This window comes from Oryzias latipes, chromosome 8 (assembly GCF_002234675.1).
Source record: "Oryzias latipes chromosome 8, ASM223467v1".
In the NCBI taxonomy this organism is placed as follows: Eukaryota; Metazoa; Chordata; class Actinopteri; order Beloniformes; family Adrianichthyidae; genus Oryzias; species Oryzias latipes.
In genome coordinates this window covers 20,773,516-20,793,240 of record NC_019866.2, presented here as the reverse complement: position 1 = coordinate 20,793,240, position 19,725 = coordinate 20,773,516, and the positions used below count along the sequence as shown (strand labels likewise).

Below are 19,725 nucleotides of genomic sequence, written 5' to 3'. Positions count from 1 at the left end.
AAATGCACATAATAAAACATCCCATCCACCCCTCCTAAGGCTATCTAAACACCCACACAACATTTTTATTTTTAAATGTATAAATTATCTGAATATGGATATGACCCAGCAGAACATTTTGTGAACCATTTTGAACCGTGTATTGCTTTAATGATTCCCCAAATTTATGTGGTGATGGCCATTCAGAAGAATCTTCTGAGTAATGTCTTGCCCCAGCCTTCTCCTCTGTACCTCTCTGTTCTTCCCCCTCTTCATCATCATCATCATCATCATCATCTGAACCTCTCTCCTCATTCTTCTCAGTTGGGACTGACTTGTCATGAATTTCTGCACTTTTTTTCCCAAAATAAGTGAACAGGTGGTCAGCAGAAGTTTAAACCAGAATGTTGTCGAACATCTCCAAATGTTCAACTAAAATCCAAAGTGTCATTCAGCCAAAGTGATATTAAAAGCAAAAGGCTGTAATTTAAAATCAATCCAAAAAAAATGTATTATCCAAACATTTAACAATATAAAAAGAAACAAAAATACCATCTACACCACCATCACACATACTTCTCCCTTCTGCCCATAGGACAGCTTTTATCATCATTTAGTGCTGTTACAGTTATAGGATAAAAACCTTTTCAGTGTTTTGGTACATCTAAGAAATTATTTAAAACAAAATCAGCACAAACAAGCTCCCTTTTCTCTCTTTCTGATTATTGAGGCTGTAAATCCTGCTCAGTACAGCTGCAAGAAGACACTTTTGTCACCATTTTACTGGTAACTTTAACCTGAATGTTTTTCAAGACGGTTTTTAGCACTGCTATAATGTTTCTGCTGACTCAACCATTGATATAAACTTTTCTTCATTCACACCACATCTTTGTCCCTTGTGCGTTTGCTGTTTTGATCCCCGATTGTTTGTTTTTTTTGCCTTTCCATTTAATCCAGTCATCAGATGATCACACAATTTAAATAAAACAATCAACAGCGCGCCCTCGCGCTTGTCTCCACAAGAGCGTGCTCCAGCATGCTCTCTCGGACATGTGCTGGGTTGCGCTCTCTGTTCAAGACCCGAGGGAGGGGGGAGCGGCTGCGGCGGGGGTGCCCCATTTAGTTACGATGTGCTTCTGTTACTGATCATATCATGTAAATGTATGTGCACAAAAAGCTGTGAAATTTAAAAATATGGACTATAAATAATTTTCACAACTTCGGTTTGGCGCCCCCTTTGCCCGGTGCCCCTATGGGATGCATATGCTGCATACTTTTTGCGCCACTGCGGGGACATTCATACACATTCATGTTCACTGGAGGCAGGGAGGGTGAAGTTTCTTCCCCAAGGACACAACATCGGTTGACTGGGGGAGAGGGGGGATCGAACCGCCGACCCGTCGATCCTTGGCCAACGTGCTCAAACACCTTAGCCACTGGCGCCCATAATATGACATACTATTACACCAAGTCTTTTATTTATTGGAATAGAGCTGTGAAAGAAAAAGGCTGGAGCAAGATTCATGAGATTTGTGCCACTTCCACATTTTACACCAAACCTGCTCCAATTGTGGGGGATATGCTGTGTGAACACCATGGGATAAAGGTGTCGTAGAATAAACGTGCGTCTCTAAACACACGTCAAATGCCAGGTAGCTTTAGTCACATGCACCTGTATGGGAAGTTGAGCCGTACAGGTTTTTGGTTTGTCCAGACCTGTGGAGGGTCGTAAAGAGGAGCATCTGAAGGGGAGCGAGGGTGTGTCTTTCAGTTCCCTTGCGTATTGTATAAGTGTTCACTACAAACCTGTCGCCAGTTGCATGCCTACAGTTGAAATGAGAAGTTTACATACACCACATAAAAACATACATATGCTTTTTTTATCTCACCGTCAGACATGAATTAAAAGTAAACTTTTCCTATTTTGGGTCAATTACATTAAAAACTATTTAAATTTGCTAAATGTCAGATTAATGGGACCAGGGTTATTTTCGACAAGTTTGTATTACTTTTATAAAAGTCAAAGGTTTACATACGCTAAGATCACTATGCCTTTAAAAAATTTGGGAAAGCCCAGATGCTGGTGTAATCTCTTTGGAAGCTTCTGATATGTTTGACAACATTTGAGTTAATTAGAAACACCCCTGTGGATATATATTAGGGCAATATATATTAGACAATTGTAGGAAAGTGTAAACATCATGGGGACGTCAAGCCATCGTATCACTCAGGAAGGAGACGGGTTCTGTGCCCCAGAGATGAACGTACTTTGGTCTGATATGTTCAGAACAACCCAAGGACAAAGGCAAAAGATGTTGGGCTGAAAGGGTAGTCTGCCAGGCAGAGGCCATTGCTCAATAAGAAACGTAGAAAAGCCAGATTAAAGTTTGCTAATGCACACAAGGATAAAGACTTTCATTTTTGGAGACGTGTCCTTTGGTCTGACGAAACTAAAATGGATGGCCACAGGGACCATCGTAATGTTTGGAGGAAAAAGGGGGTAGAAATGAATTTGTTAATTGTAATTGACCTAAAACAGGAAAAGTTTATTTTTATTTCATGTTTGACTGTGAGGGGAAAAAAGGCTTTGTGCGTTTTTATGCGATGGATGTAAACTTCTGGTTTCAACTGTATAGCAAAAAAGTGCATACAAATCTTTTCTCTGTGGGTTTACAAAGCGGTCTATGACCTTGATATTTTACGCAAACCACTTGCACACTCTGTAAAGATTTGCCCGTTTCCACCCCAAATGGCAGTTGTGACTGAAGCTTGAGACAGCTGTTATTTCATGAAGAGACAAGAATCGAAGCAGTGAAAGTCACTCCGTGTTTAGATGGGTTGCAATAATATTGGATGAAACTTTAAAGGATTAAAGTTGGAAAATGTTTGTTCTTTGTGTCATTTTTTGTTGTAAATATCAACCTTAAATTGTTGCACAGGAAAAAAAAAAGTAAAAACAACTTTTCACTTTATAGATAAACACTTTTTTTCTTCAGAAGTGCAAAGTTCTGCAGAAAGCAGCAGAAGTTCCGCCAAACGACACTTGGATGGTAAAGGGGTTCAGATCCTTTGCACTTGACTTTATTTGCTTTGGGAGAGAAAATTCCACAGCCTCCAGCTGAAAGTACATTACAGCGAGTTGTGCTTCCCAAACCGATCATTCACCATTCTTCTACTCTCTTATGAAATTGATGTAGACTATTAAAAGAAATGTGATGAAAACGGAGGGAAACTGTAACATGCCTTTTTTCAAAAAAGTGTTTAATTTGGATGCTAAATCTGCTGTTCTAAAGATATTTTATTTGTCTGGTTTTGCACTAATAAAAAGATGTTTTTAGTTATAAGAACCTTTAGTTGGCGCCTGCCCAAATTTTGCAAGACATGAATGTTTTAAACAGAGTTTCACCAACTAATCACCCACTAAATTAAAAGCACCTGTTCCTCAGATGCCGTTAAATTGGTTCAGTTTGGTTCAGTTGTCTAAGTTTGGTTAATATGGGAAAGTCTTCAGACTTGACCATCCAGAAGACCATCATTGATCCCCTTCATGGTCTGGGTAAGTCACATAAGTTCCTAGCTAAGGATCCTGGCTGTTCACAGAGCGCTGTGTCCAAGCAGATCAACAAAAGGTCTAATTAAAGAGCAAACCATGGCAGGAGAAGCAGCAGTAAAAGAGACGGCCGTCGACTTCAGTAGATAATCAAAAGTACAAGATTCAAGAACCTGCAGATATCCAGAAAGAGTGGAATGGGTGAAGGAACCGTTTCAAAAACCACCACATTCAGGAGATAGGCTACAACTGTCGGGTTCCTCAGGTTAATCCACTTCTGAGCCTGGGCCAGCAGAGGAGAAAGAGGACTGGACTGTTGGCCAGTGGTCCTCGGTCCTATTTTCTGCTGAAAGTAAAGCGTGTATTTCATTTGGGAATCAAGGTCCAAGAGTTTGGAGGAATACTGTTGATGAGCAGAACCCAAGTTACTTCAAGTCCAGTGTGAAATCTCTCCAGTCAGTCATGATTTGGGGTGCAATGTCCAACTCGGGTGTTGGTAAACTCTGCTTTCTGCAATCCAATATCACTGCAACGATCTAGCAGAATGTTCTAGAGGACTTTGTGATTCCTTTTGCTGAGGATCTGGATGGAGAGGCAGATTCCAGCAGGACCTGGCCCCTGCCCAGACTATTAAAGTAATGCAGATGGACATATCATTTAGAAAATACTATATTTTTGATAGATTTGGTGTGTTTGTGGTCTTTCTCTTTTTGCAAAAACAGAGAGGTAAATGGGGATTTCTCCACAGTATTCCAATTATCTGAAATTCTGTTTTTGTGGGTTTTATGAGCTGTAACCCCAGTTTATGAAAAAAATGAACAAAAAAGTGTATGAATGAATGAGAACTGTGACTGGGAAACACTTTTGGCCTTTTAAGATAGAGAAGTGTTTTATACGTTTACACCAATTACCATTTCAAACCATGCCATGTCTTAAAAGGTGGTGCTATTTTAAAGGAAACCTTTTAAAAACTAGATGAGCTTAAAATAGTTTCCAATTCCAAATCATTCAAATCCGCAAAAAGCAGCTGCTCATTTATTTCACATTTCCTATGATGGAGAGAACCGTGTTTTTTCTGACACCAAGAAAAGGAACACATTTTACTGTGTGGTGGGACTTGGGAAGATTAGTTCCAAGTCAAATAGCCAAGGACTCGAACATCTGGTGAGATGTAGAGATCCATCAGACCCCCGTTTCCCTGACGAAGTCCAGAGAGATCGATAGAGGTGAGAGCAGGAGAAAAAACTCTGATCTCCCCTGTGAGCGCTGATGTCTTGGTTCGTCCTTCATACGCCTCCCTCATTGCTCAATCCACCCACATATCTTGCTTTCATCAGATGACAGCTGGAGGACTGGACTGTGCCAAGAAAATGACATTGGATGCATGCAGTTCTTTCTCGCTCCGAGTGAAATTTCAGATTAACTTTTTAAAATGAAAAATTCTGCTTTCTGTATCATACTGACACTCATTTTAAAGAAGCCAAAATGTTCAAAGCCTTTGCTTTTTTTTGTTTTTAAGTTGACAACGAACCTGGCTTCTTCATCCAGTATTCTAGAAAAAATAAGAAATATAAAAACAGCTTTATCCTGCTGCCTTGCAGTCTGCAATTTAATTCATGATAATTTCAGGTCTTTCTCCAGTCCTTCCTCTGCCCTCTGTTCTTATTTTGCTCCCCAGCCACAACAACACTGTAATTATCATAATCCTGAGCAGGAACTCAACTGATATTAGTAGAAGAGAAAACACTTTAGAGCTTTGGGTTTCAAACCTGCAGGAATATGAATGCGCCGTAATGCAAAGCTCTTCCTTCTTGTTTCAGGTTTGGACCTCCTTTTTTAATGAGAGAGGACCAGTCTATTTCCTGGGAACAGCTGCAGCAAAGCATCCTCAGCAAGCTGTATTACCTGATGATTAATGGAGCTCAGGCGCAGGTATACTGATCATTATTTGATGATGATTAAAATTTTATTTTCTTCTGATGTTCCTACTTCTCCATCAAGCAGAAAAGAGTACAGGTGCAGGAGCGGCTGTACGCTCCCTGATGTGTCAGCAGCACTGCAGACTGTATTCAGGGTCTCCAAGGAGTCTGCTTTATTTTATTTTTATTTTCATTTTCTGATTGGTTTATTAGAAAAATATGGAATCAAACAACTTTACTGACTGAAAAGAGAGCACCTTTCTGTAGCGAGAGTTACAGAAGCAGCCCAAATAAAAAATAAAAAATAAAACTAACTTCATCTTTTAGCTCCTCTCCTTTCTATTCAATACAAACAGTTTCAAGTGATGACCTCACTCGCTCTTGGATTAGGTCTCACCTGATTGGTCAACTTCTCTGATACGACCACTTAAAACGTTACTGTTGGTGCTTTCTGTCTTTTGATTGGGTCACTGTAGAGTTTGTCTGCACAGAAACAGAGAGGCAGAGGGAACTGTGTAAACGGTGAGAAAGACTGGGGCTATGAGTTCTTCTGCAGCTTTAAGTAAAAGTATTCAAGCTTTATGAACACTGTAGACACATTTACAGAAAGCAGTTATTTCCTTAGTCACAACTGTCCTTACGGGTGGATATGGGGAAACCTGAATGGGGTCCGCACAAAATTTTAGGATCGTAGATCGCTCAGTGAGCCTATAGAGTGAAAATCTCCACGCTCATTTCCTGGCGGACATGGTGCAGGTGCCAAGTCGTAGGAAATGCTTAAACAACATGTAAGGGTGAAGTAGGTGAGACGCACACACGTCGTACGGATGTTTCATTTTTCCAAACCCACCAAAGACTGCGCAGTGTGCAAGAATCCCCGGAGTGCTGTTCAGTTAATAAGTGTGCTCTCCTCATGCCCCATTTTTTTGCAGCTTGTCTGTCTGTAATAAAGAAATTAGACGGAGTGTAGTTTGTGTGGACATCCTACTGACACCCATGCATCACCCACACCCCCCGTACACACAGTATGTGTGCGCAGTCAGTAAGGTGTCAGCGTGCACCTCATTTATGAATGGGCTGGGCAAAGTACAACAACATCACACCTACATCATAAGTGTGTGTATGCTTCACAATACACTTATCACACGCACAACAATGGTATGTTCCATTTTTATAATCTTTTTTTTTTCTTATTATATATTTATTATTTTTCAACATACTAACAGGACAAGACAAAACAGAACAGAACAGGCCCACGGATACAGAAATTAAATGTGCTGGAGTCATAACCAAACCATACATCAAAAAGAAAGATCAAACAACAGTAGAGCCGGTGTTGTACATACGTGTTTGAGGTCAAAATACAAATGCTCTTTTAATAATTGTGGAAATGTCTAGTCCAACATACACCAAGAAAGGTTCCCATATCTTTCCAAAAACATTTCTGACAAGTTAAATAGTCGAGAGACATGTAACTAAAAACAGTTTTTTGCCATTGTGCTTTGAAGGGAATTTTGACAGAGATCCAGTTTATAAGGATACACTTTCTAGCACAAAAAGTGAGCATTCTGTAAAGTTTCTTATTATATTTATCACTGATAACAGGGTCAGGTAATCCCAGCAGCAAGAACAAGGGATTTTTCTTCAAGTTAGCCGATAGAACTTTATTCATTTCCAGACCAATAACACGCCAGAACTGCTGAACTTTTGAGCACGACCAGAAGCAATGTGTTAGGGTACCGAGCTCAGTTTACACTTCAAGCACAAGGAGGAGGAGCCAGGTTTAAATTTCTGCCGCTTATAGGGGGAGATGTGGGCTCTGTGGAGAGTCATGAGTTGAGTTGCTTTGACTCTATTACAAACACACAGTGTTTTTACACCTTCCCAGACATCTTTCCACTCCTCCTCAGTAATCTCTAAACCAAGTTCTTTGTCCCATAATTTTTTCAATTGTAGCACGTTAGTTGAAGTCTTACATTTAAGAATATGATAGAATGCACTTATGGAACTTGCTGGTTTTATCAAAAAGACCTGTCTCTCAACATCTGATATATCATAAGAAAGTGGATGTCTTACATTCTTGCTAACAAAGTCCCTCACCTGCAAATATTGATAAAAGTCAGTGTTTGGGACATTGTATTTTCTGACTAACTGATTAAATGACATCATTGTATGCCCCTCTAAATTTTTATAATCTTAAAGTGGCCGCACTGAAGACACACCTATGCTTCCTTTGCAATGCAGCCGCTCCTCTCTACGGTCTGGACAACCCCAAAACCCGTAGCACCCATTCCCTAATGGTCAACCACCATATGGGTGCATGTGACTAAGACTTAACCCACTACAGAACACTGGCATCAAGAAGCAGCTGTTTGCTGTGGAGTTGTTTCTTTGCACCGAGAAGTATTCATGACAGTGAGAATTTTGTCTTCTTTTTCATGTGTGGGGCCCGCTAACTTCTCACTGCACAAAACATCCAGAAGGGATGGCTTAGTTACACATCAGTGAGACGTTTTCTGTTTATGTGAGTTCAAAACTATATTTAGAAGCATAATAACATAAATAACAATTGTTGATCTGCTCAACACATTGAATCACAGCTGCATAACTTCCAAAATTTAAAAAGAAAAGATGAAAACGAACATCTTGCAACTCTCCTTGGACTTTATAAAATATTTACATCTACTGCTTGAAATTTGTTGCAGCTGAAGAAAATGTTCTTGTGGGGAGAAAATTTCACACAAAGGACCCCGCTGGGATTTAAACTACAACCTTTTTTTGCTGTGAGGGGGCAGTCCTAACCCCCTCCGCGCTCTGCAGCCCCATCAGAAACATACTGTGTAGGTTTTGTCTGCGTGCGAGTGTGGGCGGGTTTGGAGCTGCGACTTCCTGCCAGGCTGGCTGGCACACACCTGTTTCTGAGCGGGTCTGTTGGCTCAGGACAGCAGAACATCCACCCACAAAGTCAGCATGAGAAAGCAGGAACTCCAGGTCCACTCTGCACCCACCAGCACCACTCCAGAGCCAGGGGAAGCAGTGTGGGCAAGGTCATTTTTCACTCCTATTTCACTGCTCAATATTCAGCATTGAGAATCGTGGAACTCCTTTCAAAATGGGATATAAAACAGTATAGGGAGAGTTGTGTGAATATTTTAAAATATTTATTGTTAAAATGGCTGCTATGTGCCATTTTTTATGACTTGAATCACATAAAAATGCAAATTTCCTTCCATTGGTCAGATGTGCTCTTATATGTTAATTAAATTTTGATTGATTTTGGTCAAACATTTACTGGTTGGACGTTTTCTTTTAAAACTTTTGGAAGGACTGATTTCTGCCCCTCAGTGAACATTAGAATAGATTTGCATTTATATTGCTGCGACAGTCAGTGAAGCATGGTAATGAAGTCTGTTAAAGCAGGCTTGTTGGCCTATCAGCCTCCTGCGCCTGGGTTAAGCAGGAGAACGTCGGCTTTGTTTAGAAAACTGTAAAACAAAGGAGATGATGATACAAAAGCAAACTGTAGCTCTTTGTCAAATCAATTATTTACTTCTCTGAGGACAAAGGCTCCATTTTCCTGCTTGTACATTCCAGCGTCTTTTCTGCCGTGCGCAGACGCAGTAAACAGGCGTTTAGAGTGCAGGCAGGTTTTACAAGAAATCATCGCCTCACTTGCTGCTTCCTACTCTACTCCTCTTTGAAGACAAAAGAACGGAAGAGAAGAGGCAGGTGCAACATTTCCTATATTTTTGTGCTCCGTTCTGTCAGCTATGTAGTTAAAGTAGGCTTGTAGAGTTTAATGGGTCTGGGAAAGGCAGCACTGCTCAAAACAGACATTTTTTCCTGAAACCTCGCTCTTGTTAACATCATCTGTAGTTTTCCTTTTCATAAGTGGGAGCTTTAAAGATGTTGAAGTGACAGTCATGCTTGGACAAGATGGAATGATGCCTCGCAGCGCAAAGATGTTTTTTCAGCAGCAAACTTTATTACAGAACCAATCTTTTTTTTTCATTTAACTCCTCTGTGTTTCAAGAGCAGACCCACCAAGGCTGGAACAGTACTGGAAAATTATATGGTAGAAAGAGACAGCACATAACAGCAATGCCCAATGGCTGTTCTCTTTGAGAAAAGAACATAGCAACATCCCTGTGTTATGTTGAATGGGGCTGGACCCAGAAGCAGGATAGAAACTGTAGTTTGATGAAATCATAGTCTTTTATTTATTTTTAAATATTTAGTTCCAGTGGTGGTAGAGGATTCTTGCTTGAAAGACGTGGCTTGGATGGATGACAAAATGGATGAGCTGCTGGTCTGGTGGAAGTTGTAAAAAACTGAAGAGTGGAGCCTGGCTTGGTGTCCCGTTGGAAGACAATTGATGGCCAATGGTGGAGGTGAAGCTGGTAGCAATCCCTGAAGGGGCAAAACACAGAGTGGGTAAGGATGCAGGTAGAATGTGGCACTTGGCATAAAACATGGCAAAAGGCTTGGCTTGAGAGCTTAGAATGAGTCAGTACTCTACCCCAGAAAGCAGACGGACTGACGTCGTCTGAAGGACGAGGAATCCAGATAAGTTTATGTATATGATAAGTAGATGGATAGCAGGTGTGAAGATGAACCCACTGTAGGTGTGGGAGGAGACCAGGATCCTAACACCTTGAACAAAATTAAGTAACCATCACAGAGGCAGACATCCAAGAAAGAGTCACAGATATGAAGAACTGGACAGAGCCGGGCCCTGACATGATGCATGCCTACTGGCTAAAGAAACTCACTGCACTTAACGTAGGGGTCGGCAACCTGCGGCTCCAGAGCCGCATACAGCTCTTTTGTTATATTCTAAGAAGGTCCTGTTTCCTTTAAAACTGTCGGGAAGTGCAAGCGGGCAGGAGGAAGAGAACAACAAAAACGTGCAGAGGGGGCGTGTCTACGACTGTGAAGGCTGACCAGAGTCATTATGGGATGGAAGTTCTTCTAAAAAGACAGTACATGTTGAGTGAGGCTGAATGAGAAGTGCATAAAAGCCTCATCATGCAGAACCTCTTCGGGTAGTCTGTCGACCAGCTGTCGACTAAGGTCGGCAAGCAGTAAACAGGAAAGATTCATAAAAATACTTTTGTTTTTAAATAACGGGCCGAGTATTAGGGTTAAAAAAAATCTAAATGTAGACATTTTCTAAGTAAACTTCTATGTGACTATTGACCTGCATCACCGCCAAGACTCCCATTGGGGTGTAATCCCAACAATGTTCCAACCTAGGTAAGACAACTATTTGAGAAATTCGAGAAAATTGAAGTTCCTGAAGAAAATAGTATGTTTTATGGCACCTGGGCAGATTTGTTTGCTTTCAGCAACTTTACCAGTGTGAATACTATGTAATGAGGAATTAGCAAACAACAATGTCTCAAATGTGGCGAGACATTCCAGAAAAAACACACAGCTTTTGCCCAAAAACGCTCTGTCCCCACTGCTGTTCTCCATAGGTCTGAACCCCTTCAGGCAAATAATCAACAAGACTGGCTATGGATACCGGCTCACAAATGGGGCCAACATCATTCCCCTCCTCTACATGGATGACATCAAGCTATATGCTAAGAGCGAGCGTGACATTGACTCCCTGATCCACACTACCAAGATCTACAGTACTGACATTGGGATGTCATTCAGGCTCGAGAAATGCAGTCGGATGGTGACAACAGACATTGAGGACAGTTACAAGTACCTTGGAATTCCGCAGGCAAATGGCAACCTGGAACAGGCAACAAGGAACGCTGCAACAGCTAAATACCTCCAACGAGTAAGGCAAGTCCCGAGAAACCAGCTCAATGGCAAGAACAAGACCCAGGCAATAAACAGCTACGCACCACCAGTTATCAGATACCCTGCAGGAATAATAAGATGGCCAAAGGAAGAGATACAGGCCACGGATGTTAAGACACAAAAGCTCCTCATCATGCATGGAGGGTTCCATCCCAAATCCAGTATTAGAGACTGTATGCTGGCCGCAAGGAAGGAGGCCGAGGACTAGTGAGCATGGAAGCCACTATCCGGGATGAAGGATCCAAGATGCAGTGCTGGGGGACAGATTCTCATGGTAGGACAAGCCCCTGCATGAGATGTACCACCGGACCATAACTGAATTGGCTGACATCAAGTCCTACCAATGGCTAGAAAAAGCTGGCCTAAAGGAAAAAAGGTACAAAGTAAATAAATATATCTTTAAAAGTTGGGTTCTCTGGATTTAATGATGGGTAGATTTGCTGTTTGTCTGTGTGGCTTTACCTCTTGTGATCTTGTTTTTAAAAAGTGGAAACATTTCCATTCTGTGGGTGTTTTCCAACACTAGCACTCAGTATATCAAGTAAGAAGGCACAATACAGAGTGTGTATTGACTGGTTTTATAGCATGTTAACAGTTACATAACAGCGAAAGTGTTATAAATGGTAGACTTTCCTTTTTTTTACACTAAAAAGATCAACGAAGATCACGAGGTTTGTAGCAGGAAACAAAACCTGTAAAAAATCCACCTGTAAGTAACACAAAGAGACTGACTGGTTTTGCATTTACATAATAACATGGGAAATATGTATTTGCATGTAAACATTTACACTGAACATTGTAAAGTAATTCAGCTTTGACTGCACAAATGCCGGCAGGCATCAGTGGCATCAATGTTTAACCTAGTTAGAAGGTGGGGGAAGGTTAAAATCTAGTTAGTAAAGTTTGTAAAGCAGCAGGGGTGTGAGGTTTTTCTTCAATAGACGAAAATACAAGTTTTCTTATTGCAAAGCAGTTAGGAGCTCGCAAGTCTTTTTAGCATGTTACATATGAGCAAAAAGGCTAAACAAGAGGAAGAACATCCTTTTTAAAACCTATTTCAGTACTTCATTTCAGCATTTGCTGAAATATGCTCTCAAAAAATCATCTCTGGTGCCCGAGATCGGCTCGTCTGCAGCTCACTGCTCCCCCAGGGGATGAGTCAAATGCGGAGAACAATTTTCCCCATTCTGGGATAAACAGCCAACTTTTATTTATTTATTTTTTTTCAGCTCTGTTTCTGTTTATTGCTACATGCGTCCTTTTTTGAAGTAACTCTGCTTTTACTTAAACATCCTTTTTGGATCCTCTCCTCAACTAATTGTAGGAATCAAGCACCACTGCATGCTGGGAAGGTTTATGGTCTCCATCTTTGAACATTTGTGGACCAAAGTTATAGCTGAAAAAAGGTCCCAGTTCATTTCCAGGTGAACTTTGGTTCAGTCCAGCAACACTGTGGACTTTTCAATGGACCAAACTGTGACCTTCAGTCATTTCCAAATCCCCAAAAAGTTGAAAAATCTCCTCTTTATGAAAGTTATTTAGCGCAGAGGTGCATTGACTGATTCATATTAATATGGAAATGCTTTTTTTTTCTCTTGGACATTTCTCCAGTAAATGAACATTTAAGATACAACAACTGCTATGACTGAATGTCTTTTGGTGATTCTGTATTTGGTAACTTGCACCCGGATTTGCTTTTGTGTTTCAGGACTCTGTAATTTGTTCGTTTGTACTGGGATTTGTTGCTGTATCTTAAATCTAAGTGTGTCTTGCACCTCTCAGCCACCGTACAGAGGAGCAGCTTCCTGCTTTAACCCCTTTAGACCCAAGCTAATATCTGAGCTAACCCTCTACACACGTATGTACGGGGCCCCAGTTAGCCAGAATTAACTACTGTGGTAACTTAACCCAAAAAATGATGCCCACGCATGTGGACGGCAGCTTTTTAGAGGTTAACAGTGAAAAGAGGAGAGCAATTTGTCCCAAAATGATAGGTGTCATAATTTATTTTTGAACTTTAAGAAATTATTTTGGAAATATATCCCTGTGACTGTCTTTTTTACACTCTGAAAAATACGTATTTGTCCTCATATGGTGGGTAGGCATTGTTTTTTTTGTTTTTTTTTACCTTTATGGATTCTCATCGTCATGGATGAGAGGCAGTAATTCAGAAATATTGTGTCCCTGTTTTCCAGGATTTGTACATGCCGGCAGCTTTTTTTGTTGGACCTAAACAAAGTGTTCCCATTGCACTCACTGGGATGTGGTTCCTGATATCAGAGACTCAGCGGGGCTGAAGCTGCCTCTGAAGTACGGGGTGGCTGGTTGTTTGATCTCAGCCAGTGCGTAACTCCAGACTTCAGGAGAACAAGAGGAAATCAATTTCATTTCTGCAGAGTCTCTCTTTATTCCTAAAGCCCCTCCAATCTATGCAGATCTCTGAGTAATATCCCTTCGCTTCAGGCACGGAAAAAGATATTAGCAGCGTGTTTGCATCCTCATCTTCAGCTCGAGCTTTTATGCGGTTCTGAGGATTATGTGGAAAAAGTCTGGTGATTTTAGGGGTAAAAACTGATAAATGCAGGTCCAAGCCTGTGTTTTAAGACATCTTTTTTTTGCTCAAAGCTCAATAAAAACGTCTGGAATCCTCTCAAAGTTTGCTTTCTTGCTTTGTTTTTCTGGAATTAATTGGCGGGGAACACATAGATAAATAAGGTAATTCCCAGATTTGCTTGCAGCTGCATGGAGATGAAAAAGAAGACAATTTTACTTAACTTTTTTAATCTTCAGATGAAACGGTAGACAATAAGGAAACTCAGTGCATTCTGCACAAATTTATTTTGTTGCCATTATTTATCATATAATGGAATTTGTGCCTGCAACAGACTGGCGACCTGTCCAGGGTGTCCCCTGCCTTCTCCCATAAGTGGCCGGGATAGGCTCCAGCAGCCCCGTGACCCCGAAAGGGACAAACGGAAGAAAATTAATGAATGGAATCCGTGCAACTTATTTTATCATTTACCTAGCAGGAAGTTTAAAAGTCTCCATAGAGTGCAAAATGTGTTAAAGTAAAAGGAAATTGATTTTAAAAATGATGTGACCAGCCAGAAGGATCTGGAATTTAGAAGAGTCTTAGGATGGAATGAGAGTCAAAGTATTGATTTAATTGTTCTGTTCTTTCAGAACGCCAGGGTGCTTTTCAACATCCGTGTGGTGGGAGGAGCCGCCTTTTACAGCTACCTGTCCCCCCAGGATGCCCGGCCGCTCTACCACCCCGCTGTGGAGAGGTAAGATTTTTTTTTTAAATCCCAAGTCAGGATCTTTTGGGGGAAAATAACTCTCATGCAAGAGCTGCTGTTTGTGCCCAGTGTGCTAATAAGAGGCGCCCAGAACTGATGAGAAGACTTTATAATTATCAACTGTTAATCTGTGGCTGTCAGTCGCGCTGCCTCTGCAGCTTCTGTCACAGCACAGACTTTTCTGCCAGGAAAAGAAATGACAGACAGACAGGAGCTCGTCCCCTTCCCCCTTGTTGTTTTCTGACAGTCTGCTTCAAAAGATTTCCAGGCAGTGTTCGGACTCCATCTCTGTCTGTCTGTAGCTTTTCTTTTTTTTTTTTGAATCTTGTATTTTAAAATACACTTGAACACCTTGAGATCTTCCCCTTAAATTATTTTGTCAGATCCTCTCAGTTTGGATGATTAAGAAGCTGCTTTTAGCTGAGACACAAGACAGCAATTTAAAGTAAACATGCATATGAACAGTTTATGCAACATGTGTGTAGCAGAAAGCAAAGTGGGCCACAGCCTTGCACACGCAAATGATTCAAAAGGTCAGAACTTCAGGGACCGCGATGTGACATCTTCACACCACTTAGTTCTATTTTTAGCTCAGATCCAAGGGTTTCAATAATCCTGGGATTCAACCAAATAAATAAAAATATCCTTTTCCAGTCAAAAGCCACAAAGGTGGGAGATTCTCCAAGAGAATATGAAAGAAGGAATTTGATTTTTTTTCACCACGTATTTACATTCTGGGTTGTAACATTAATAAGTTTGCAGTGATGCTATTTAACCAGACATGTTGCAAAAAGCAACAACTATAGTCAAACGGGTGTGAGGTCATATTCTGTTCGCTAATCCTTCAATGACGTTTTAGCCTACTAGATTTTCCCTCTATGGTCCAGCAGTATCTAAAACTTTCAGGAACACAGAAAGTTACAGGTTTGAGCGCCTCTCCAGATGTGGTAAACAAGGAAAAAGGAAATGTTAAAAAATGAAACCAAAAAAAAAAACTGTTAAAGGCAGGTATTATGGGAAAACGTTGTAAAATGTGGACAGTGTTATGGGATAACGTCATCCCATAACACTGTCCACATTCTCAACCGAAAGGTATTTGGCATGGCGATATCTTCCGACAGATCACATTTATTTAAACATCTGGCCACAGTCACTGCAATTTTGATCAATCAAGTCTTTACTACAGTTCGGGGAAAACATTCTTCTTCTCATCCAATCGGTGATGTCCCATGATACCTACGTTCTCTGGTTTCTTATTTTGTCTCAGTTTTTGACATTTTTCCAGTATGTTGTTGTTTTTACGTTTGGGTTGCTAGAATTTTGTTTTGATTTAATTTTTTTATTATTATTTGTTTTGCTTCTTTAATTGTTGTTGTGACCTACTTTGATGAAAATTTTGTTTTTGGTGTTTTTACCATGTTCTTGTGGCCTTTTGCTGATGATGGAGAGCGTTTATTTTGAAAATTAAGCTTCAAATTGCATTTTTTAGGTATTTTTTTCTTTAAATTTTTGTGAATCAGGAGAAGTAGAAAATGCTGTTTGAAAAAGCTTGTAGCTGTGACATAGGTGCTACATCGCTGGGCCACAAGCACCCTTTTCTGCTCCATTCTGATGCATCCACTTGTAGACAAATAGATCCATGAACGTCTTTGTTTTCCTCATCTGAGCTGACATCTAGGTCAAAACTGTGCGCCCGGGTAGCTCCAATATTGCTCGCCATTTTTGTTGCACCGCTTTTGTTAGCTTTGGTTTGTGAAGGATCCTTAGCAGGAGAGAGTATAAATAGATGGATGACGGGAAGTAGGGGCAGGCTTACTCCCCACCAACAGTCTCACCCCTAATCTCTAACAATTATACTTTCTACAGTAAGTCTGACCTATAAAGCATCACAGGTTTTATTTTTATTTAATTTTTGCTAAAAACAGCATAATTATAATTAAAAGACCACTAGGAATGCTTTGTAAATAGATCAAATGATGATTGGAGTGGGACTTTAATAAGTTTTTGCATTGAGGGATTTGTAGATGTGATTTGCACTTTAGGGCCACAGTGAGGATGATATTTAAGTGGATATTTAAGTTATGAGTATTTGTCACAATTATTGTGTCCTAAACATAATTTAGTTATTTATTCCTACATGAATTGTCAGAATTATTTTGCAAACTTCTATTTTTTCAGTGACAAAGTTAAATTTTGAGCTTTTAAATTTCTACATTTAACTTCCAGTTTCATTCATCCAAAAAAAAAAAAAAAAACAATGCTGTAGAAAAAATACAAATAAAGCACGTGGGAGTGAAGTGTTAATTTTTAAAGGCAGCTAAACTTGAGATATTTACTGGCTGTTCCTAAGAAGTGATTAAGACAGAGGAGAGTCTTCCAAAAGGTGGGATTTCTAGTCTTTTATAATCGGATGATTGGAATTCACCTTAAGACAAGGTGTCTGAAAAACAGGCCGCGTTTATCACCTGCCAAACTCCTAATCTTTAATCCAGCAGAACATCTTAAAAACATTAAGATTTTCTATTTTTATGAGCTGAAAAAATAAAATAACCCTTCCAAATCCCTGTGACTTACCAGCTTAACTACAAAATATCACCCCAATAAACACACAAATTTAGTTCAATGTTTCTGTCTTGACTCTGATCATGTTTCCAGAGGCATTCTGTTGCTTTGGTTAACCTGTTTTTTCTTTAATTCCACAAAAATCCCAGAATTTTTTCATGCAGAAGTAGATCAAATTGTTGCATGCACACATCAAACACACCAGAGTGTGTGTGTGGTAAACTGCAGTAGCCTCTGATGAAGGATCCGTCCTACTGATGCCTGCGTGTCAACCTTTGGCCTCCTTTTCCTCGCCGGTTCTGAAGTCTTGGACTTGATTTCCAACTGAAATGCTCCGGCGTGAGACGCGCTCAAACACTCCTGTCTGATGGCTTTCAGTTCCAGGAGGGAAGTGCGGTTTCAAAGAGGTGATTTGGAAGGTCTTGAAAGGACATCCATTTGGGCAGCTGTTAAGCACAGTTCATTCTTTCACTGAATGCTGCTGATGGGGAAAAACGCTTACCAAATCTTTTGAAATGCAAATTCAAAGCTGAATGTGTCGCAGAAAGTCGGGTAATGATGGTGTTTGAACTCAGAAATATGATCTGTCCCCAAATCAACCGTATGGAACTGTCAAGGCACATGTGGCCAGGCTGGTGCCCTAGGGGTGTTAGGGCACCTGCCCTTTTTGCCTCGTAAGAAAAAGTGCCGTAGTGCCCTCTGTTCTTTTTTTTGTTTTGTTTTGTATTTCTGCATTATGTATTATGCATTTCTGTTGGCCATACTAAAAAAGTGTGGCTACAAAATCCTGGTATTCAATTGAACCCACTGTCTTGTGTCTGAGTTTGTGGGTTCTGTCTTTAGGGCTCCACTGGGACTCAGAGCCACCAGGGAGAGTTAGGGACAGCCGGGGGCAGTGAGAGAAGCTGCTGCCCCACAGAGAACTGAAGAGACGTGACAGCGCAGCAACCTAAATCTGAGAGTTCCGGTCTAACTAGTTGCCGTTTCCCTCATTTAACAAGCTTAAACATGGCTCATATTTTAGAAAGACACGCTATATTAGTCAAGGAGTCCCTTTTAACTAATCGTGCAGGGACAGGAAGTTGGGTACTAAGTTCAAAATTAAATCTAGGTGGAAATTACAAAATAAATGAACAGTGTTTATGGCGAGTTCATAGCTTTCTCACTATGGGTTCTGAGAAGAAGACAGTATGGGTCAAATGTCCTATAATTGAAAGTCAGAAAATGAACAACTTTTTAAAAAAGTCCCAAAAAGACTTTTTAGGAGTCTTTTTCAAAATATTAAGACAGGAAAATAACTTAATTATAATTAGTTGTAAAATGGGTCGTACATACAAAGCCTCATTTTTCCCTTTATAACTGTTTTGACTCTATTACTATTGAAAAATCAATTCACTCGCATTACTTTGATTAATTCCCCCCATTTTTTAAAGACCCACTCCAATGAAATTAGAGTTTTTTTGGTGTTTTCAACGTGTTCTTGTGACATTATTCTGATGCTGGAGCACACATATAAAGATAAATAAGATTAAAAATGTATTTGTGAGTTTTATTTATTTAAATCGTTATTAATCAGGAGCAGCTGGAAAAATGGCATTTGAAAAAGGGCATATTTGTCCTGTAGAATATATGCTAGGCGGGCCAAAAGCTCCCTGCTCCGCTCCATTCTGAAGCATCCTGCAGACAAATAGATCCATGTTTGTCTTTGTTTTCCTAGTCTGATCTGGATCAAAATTATACGCTAATATTAGGTTGGGGGTGTGGGAGGGTCTGTGAGTTAGTGGGAGAGCCTGTGAACAGAGAGCTCTCAGAAGGGGAGGGGAAGTGGGGTTACTCTGCAGCAACAGTCACGTTACACACAACTCTGAGGGGAATTTCTAATAAATTCCCTCTGCTTTGAAGAAACTGTGTTCTAGAAAACGACATTGTTTTTTTATTTTGACTAAAATTGGCAAAATCATAATATAAGACCACTAAGAACACATGACAATCTTTATACACTTTGTCAGAGGTTTTGACTGCATTTACTCTTCTTGAATACAGAAACATTGCCAAAGGCATTACACAAACCTGGCTTTCTGAGATCTGTATGCCTGTAAGTTTAAAAAGCTGAATTTTTGTATGTTTAGTTGTCGGCAGCAAAGACAACTAAACATACAAAAATACTAAACTTCACCACACCTGACCATACTTTATTTAAATGTTACATAAAACAAATAAATACAAATCAACCAAAGGAAAAATTCTATCCAAGTTTTAGGAAGTCTCATGAATCAGCAAAGCTATTTACTCACAATAAAAATGCTGCTAGTTTACCAAAAAAAAGAACAGGAATGTCCAGAGCTGAAGACTTTTAATCTGTACTTAAAAAACAAGGAAAATACAGCATTCTGTGGCTCTGATTAAAAATGGTCCAAAATACAAAAAGGCAATAAGAGAATTGTTTATCTTTCTTTGACGGACAATGTGGATTTTCCTGATGAGGTGCAGCAATGCTGACACCTAGTGGTTACAAACTGGAATACACAACCTTTATGTGATGTTCGGGAATCAACTCTTGGAGAAATAGAACAGAAAAAAATTGTAATTTTTTTTAAAG

The 19,725-nt window shown here is 40.1% G+C and overlaps 1 protein-coding gene across 1 annotated transcript in view; it reads left to right on the top strand.

The window, feature by feature from the left end:
* LOC101155518 (ubiquitin carboxyl-terminal hydrolase 43) overlaps nucleotides 1–19,725 on the top strand; it is a 100,108-nt gene that overhangs the window by 73,888 nt on the left and 6,495 nt on the right. Inside the window, exons 8-9 of the mRNA XM_011478550.3 lie at nucleotides 5,350–5,461; nucleotides 14,449–14,552. Coding sequence (XP_011476852.1) covers nucleotides 5,350–5,461; nucleotides 14,449–14,552 — 216 coding nt within the window. The remainder of the gene's footprint in view (nucleotides 1–5,349; nucleotides 5,462–14,448; nucleotides 14,553–19,725) is intronic.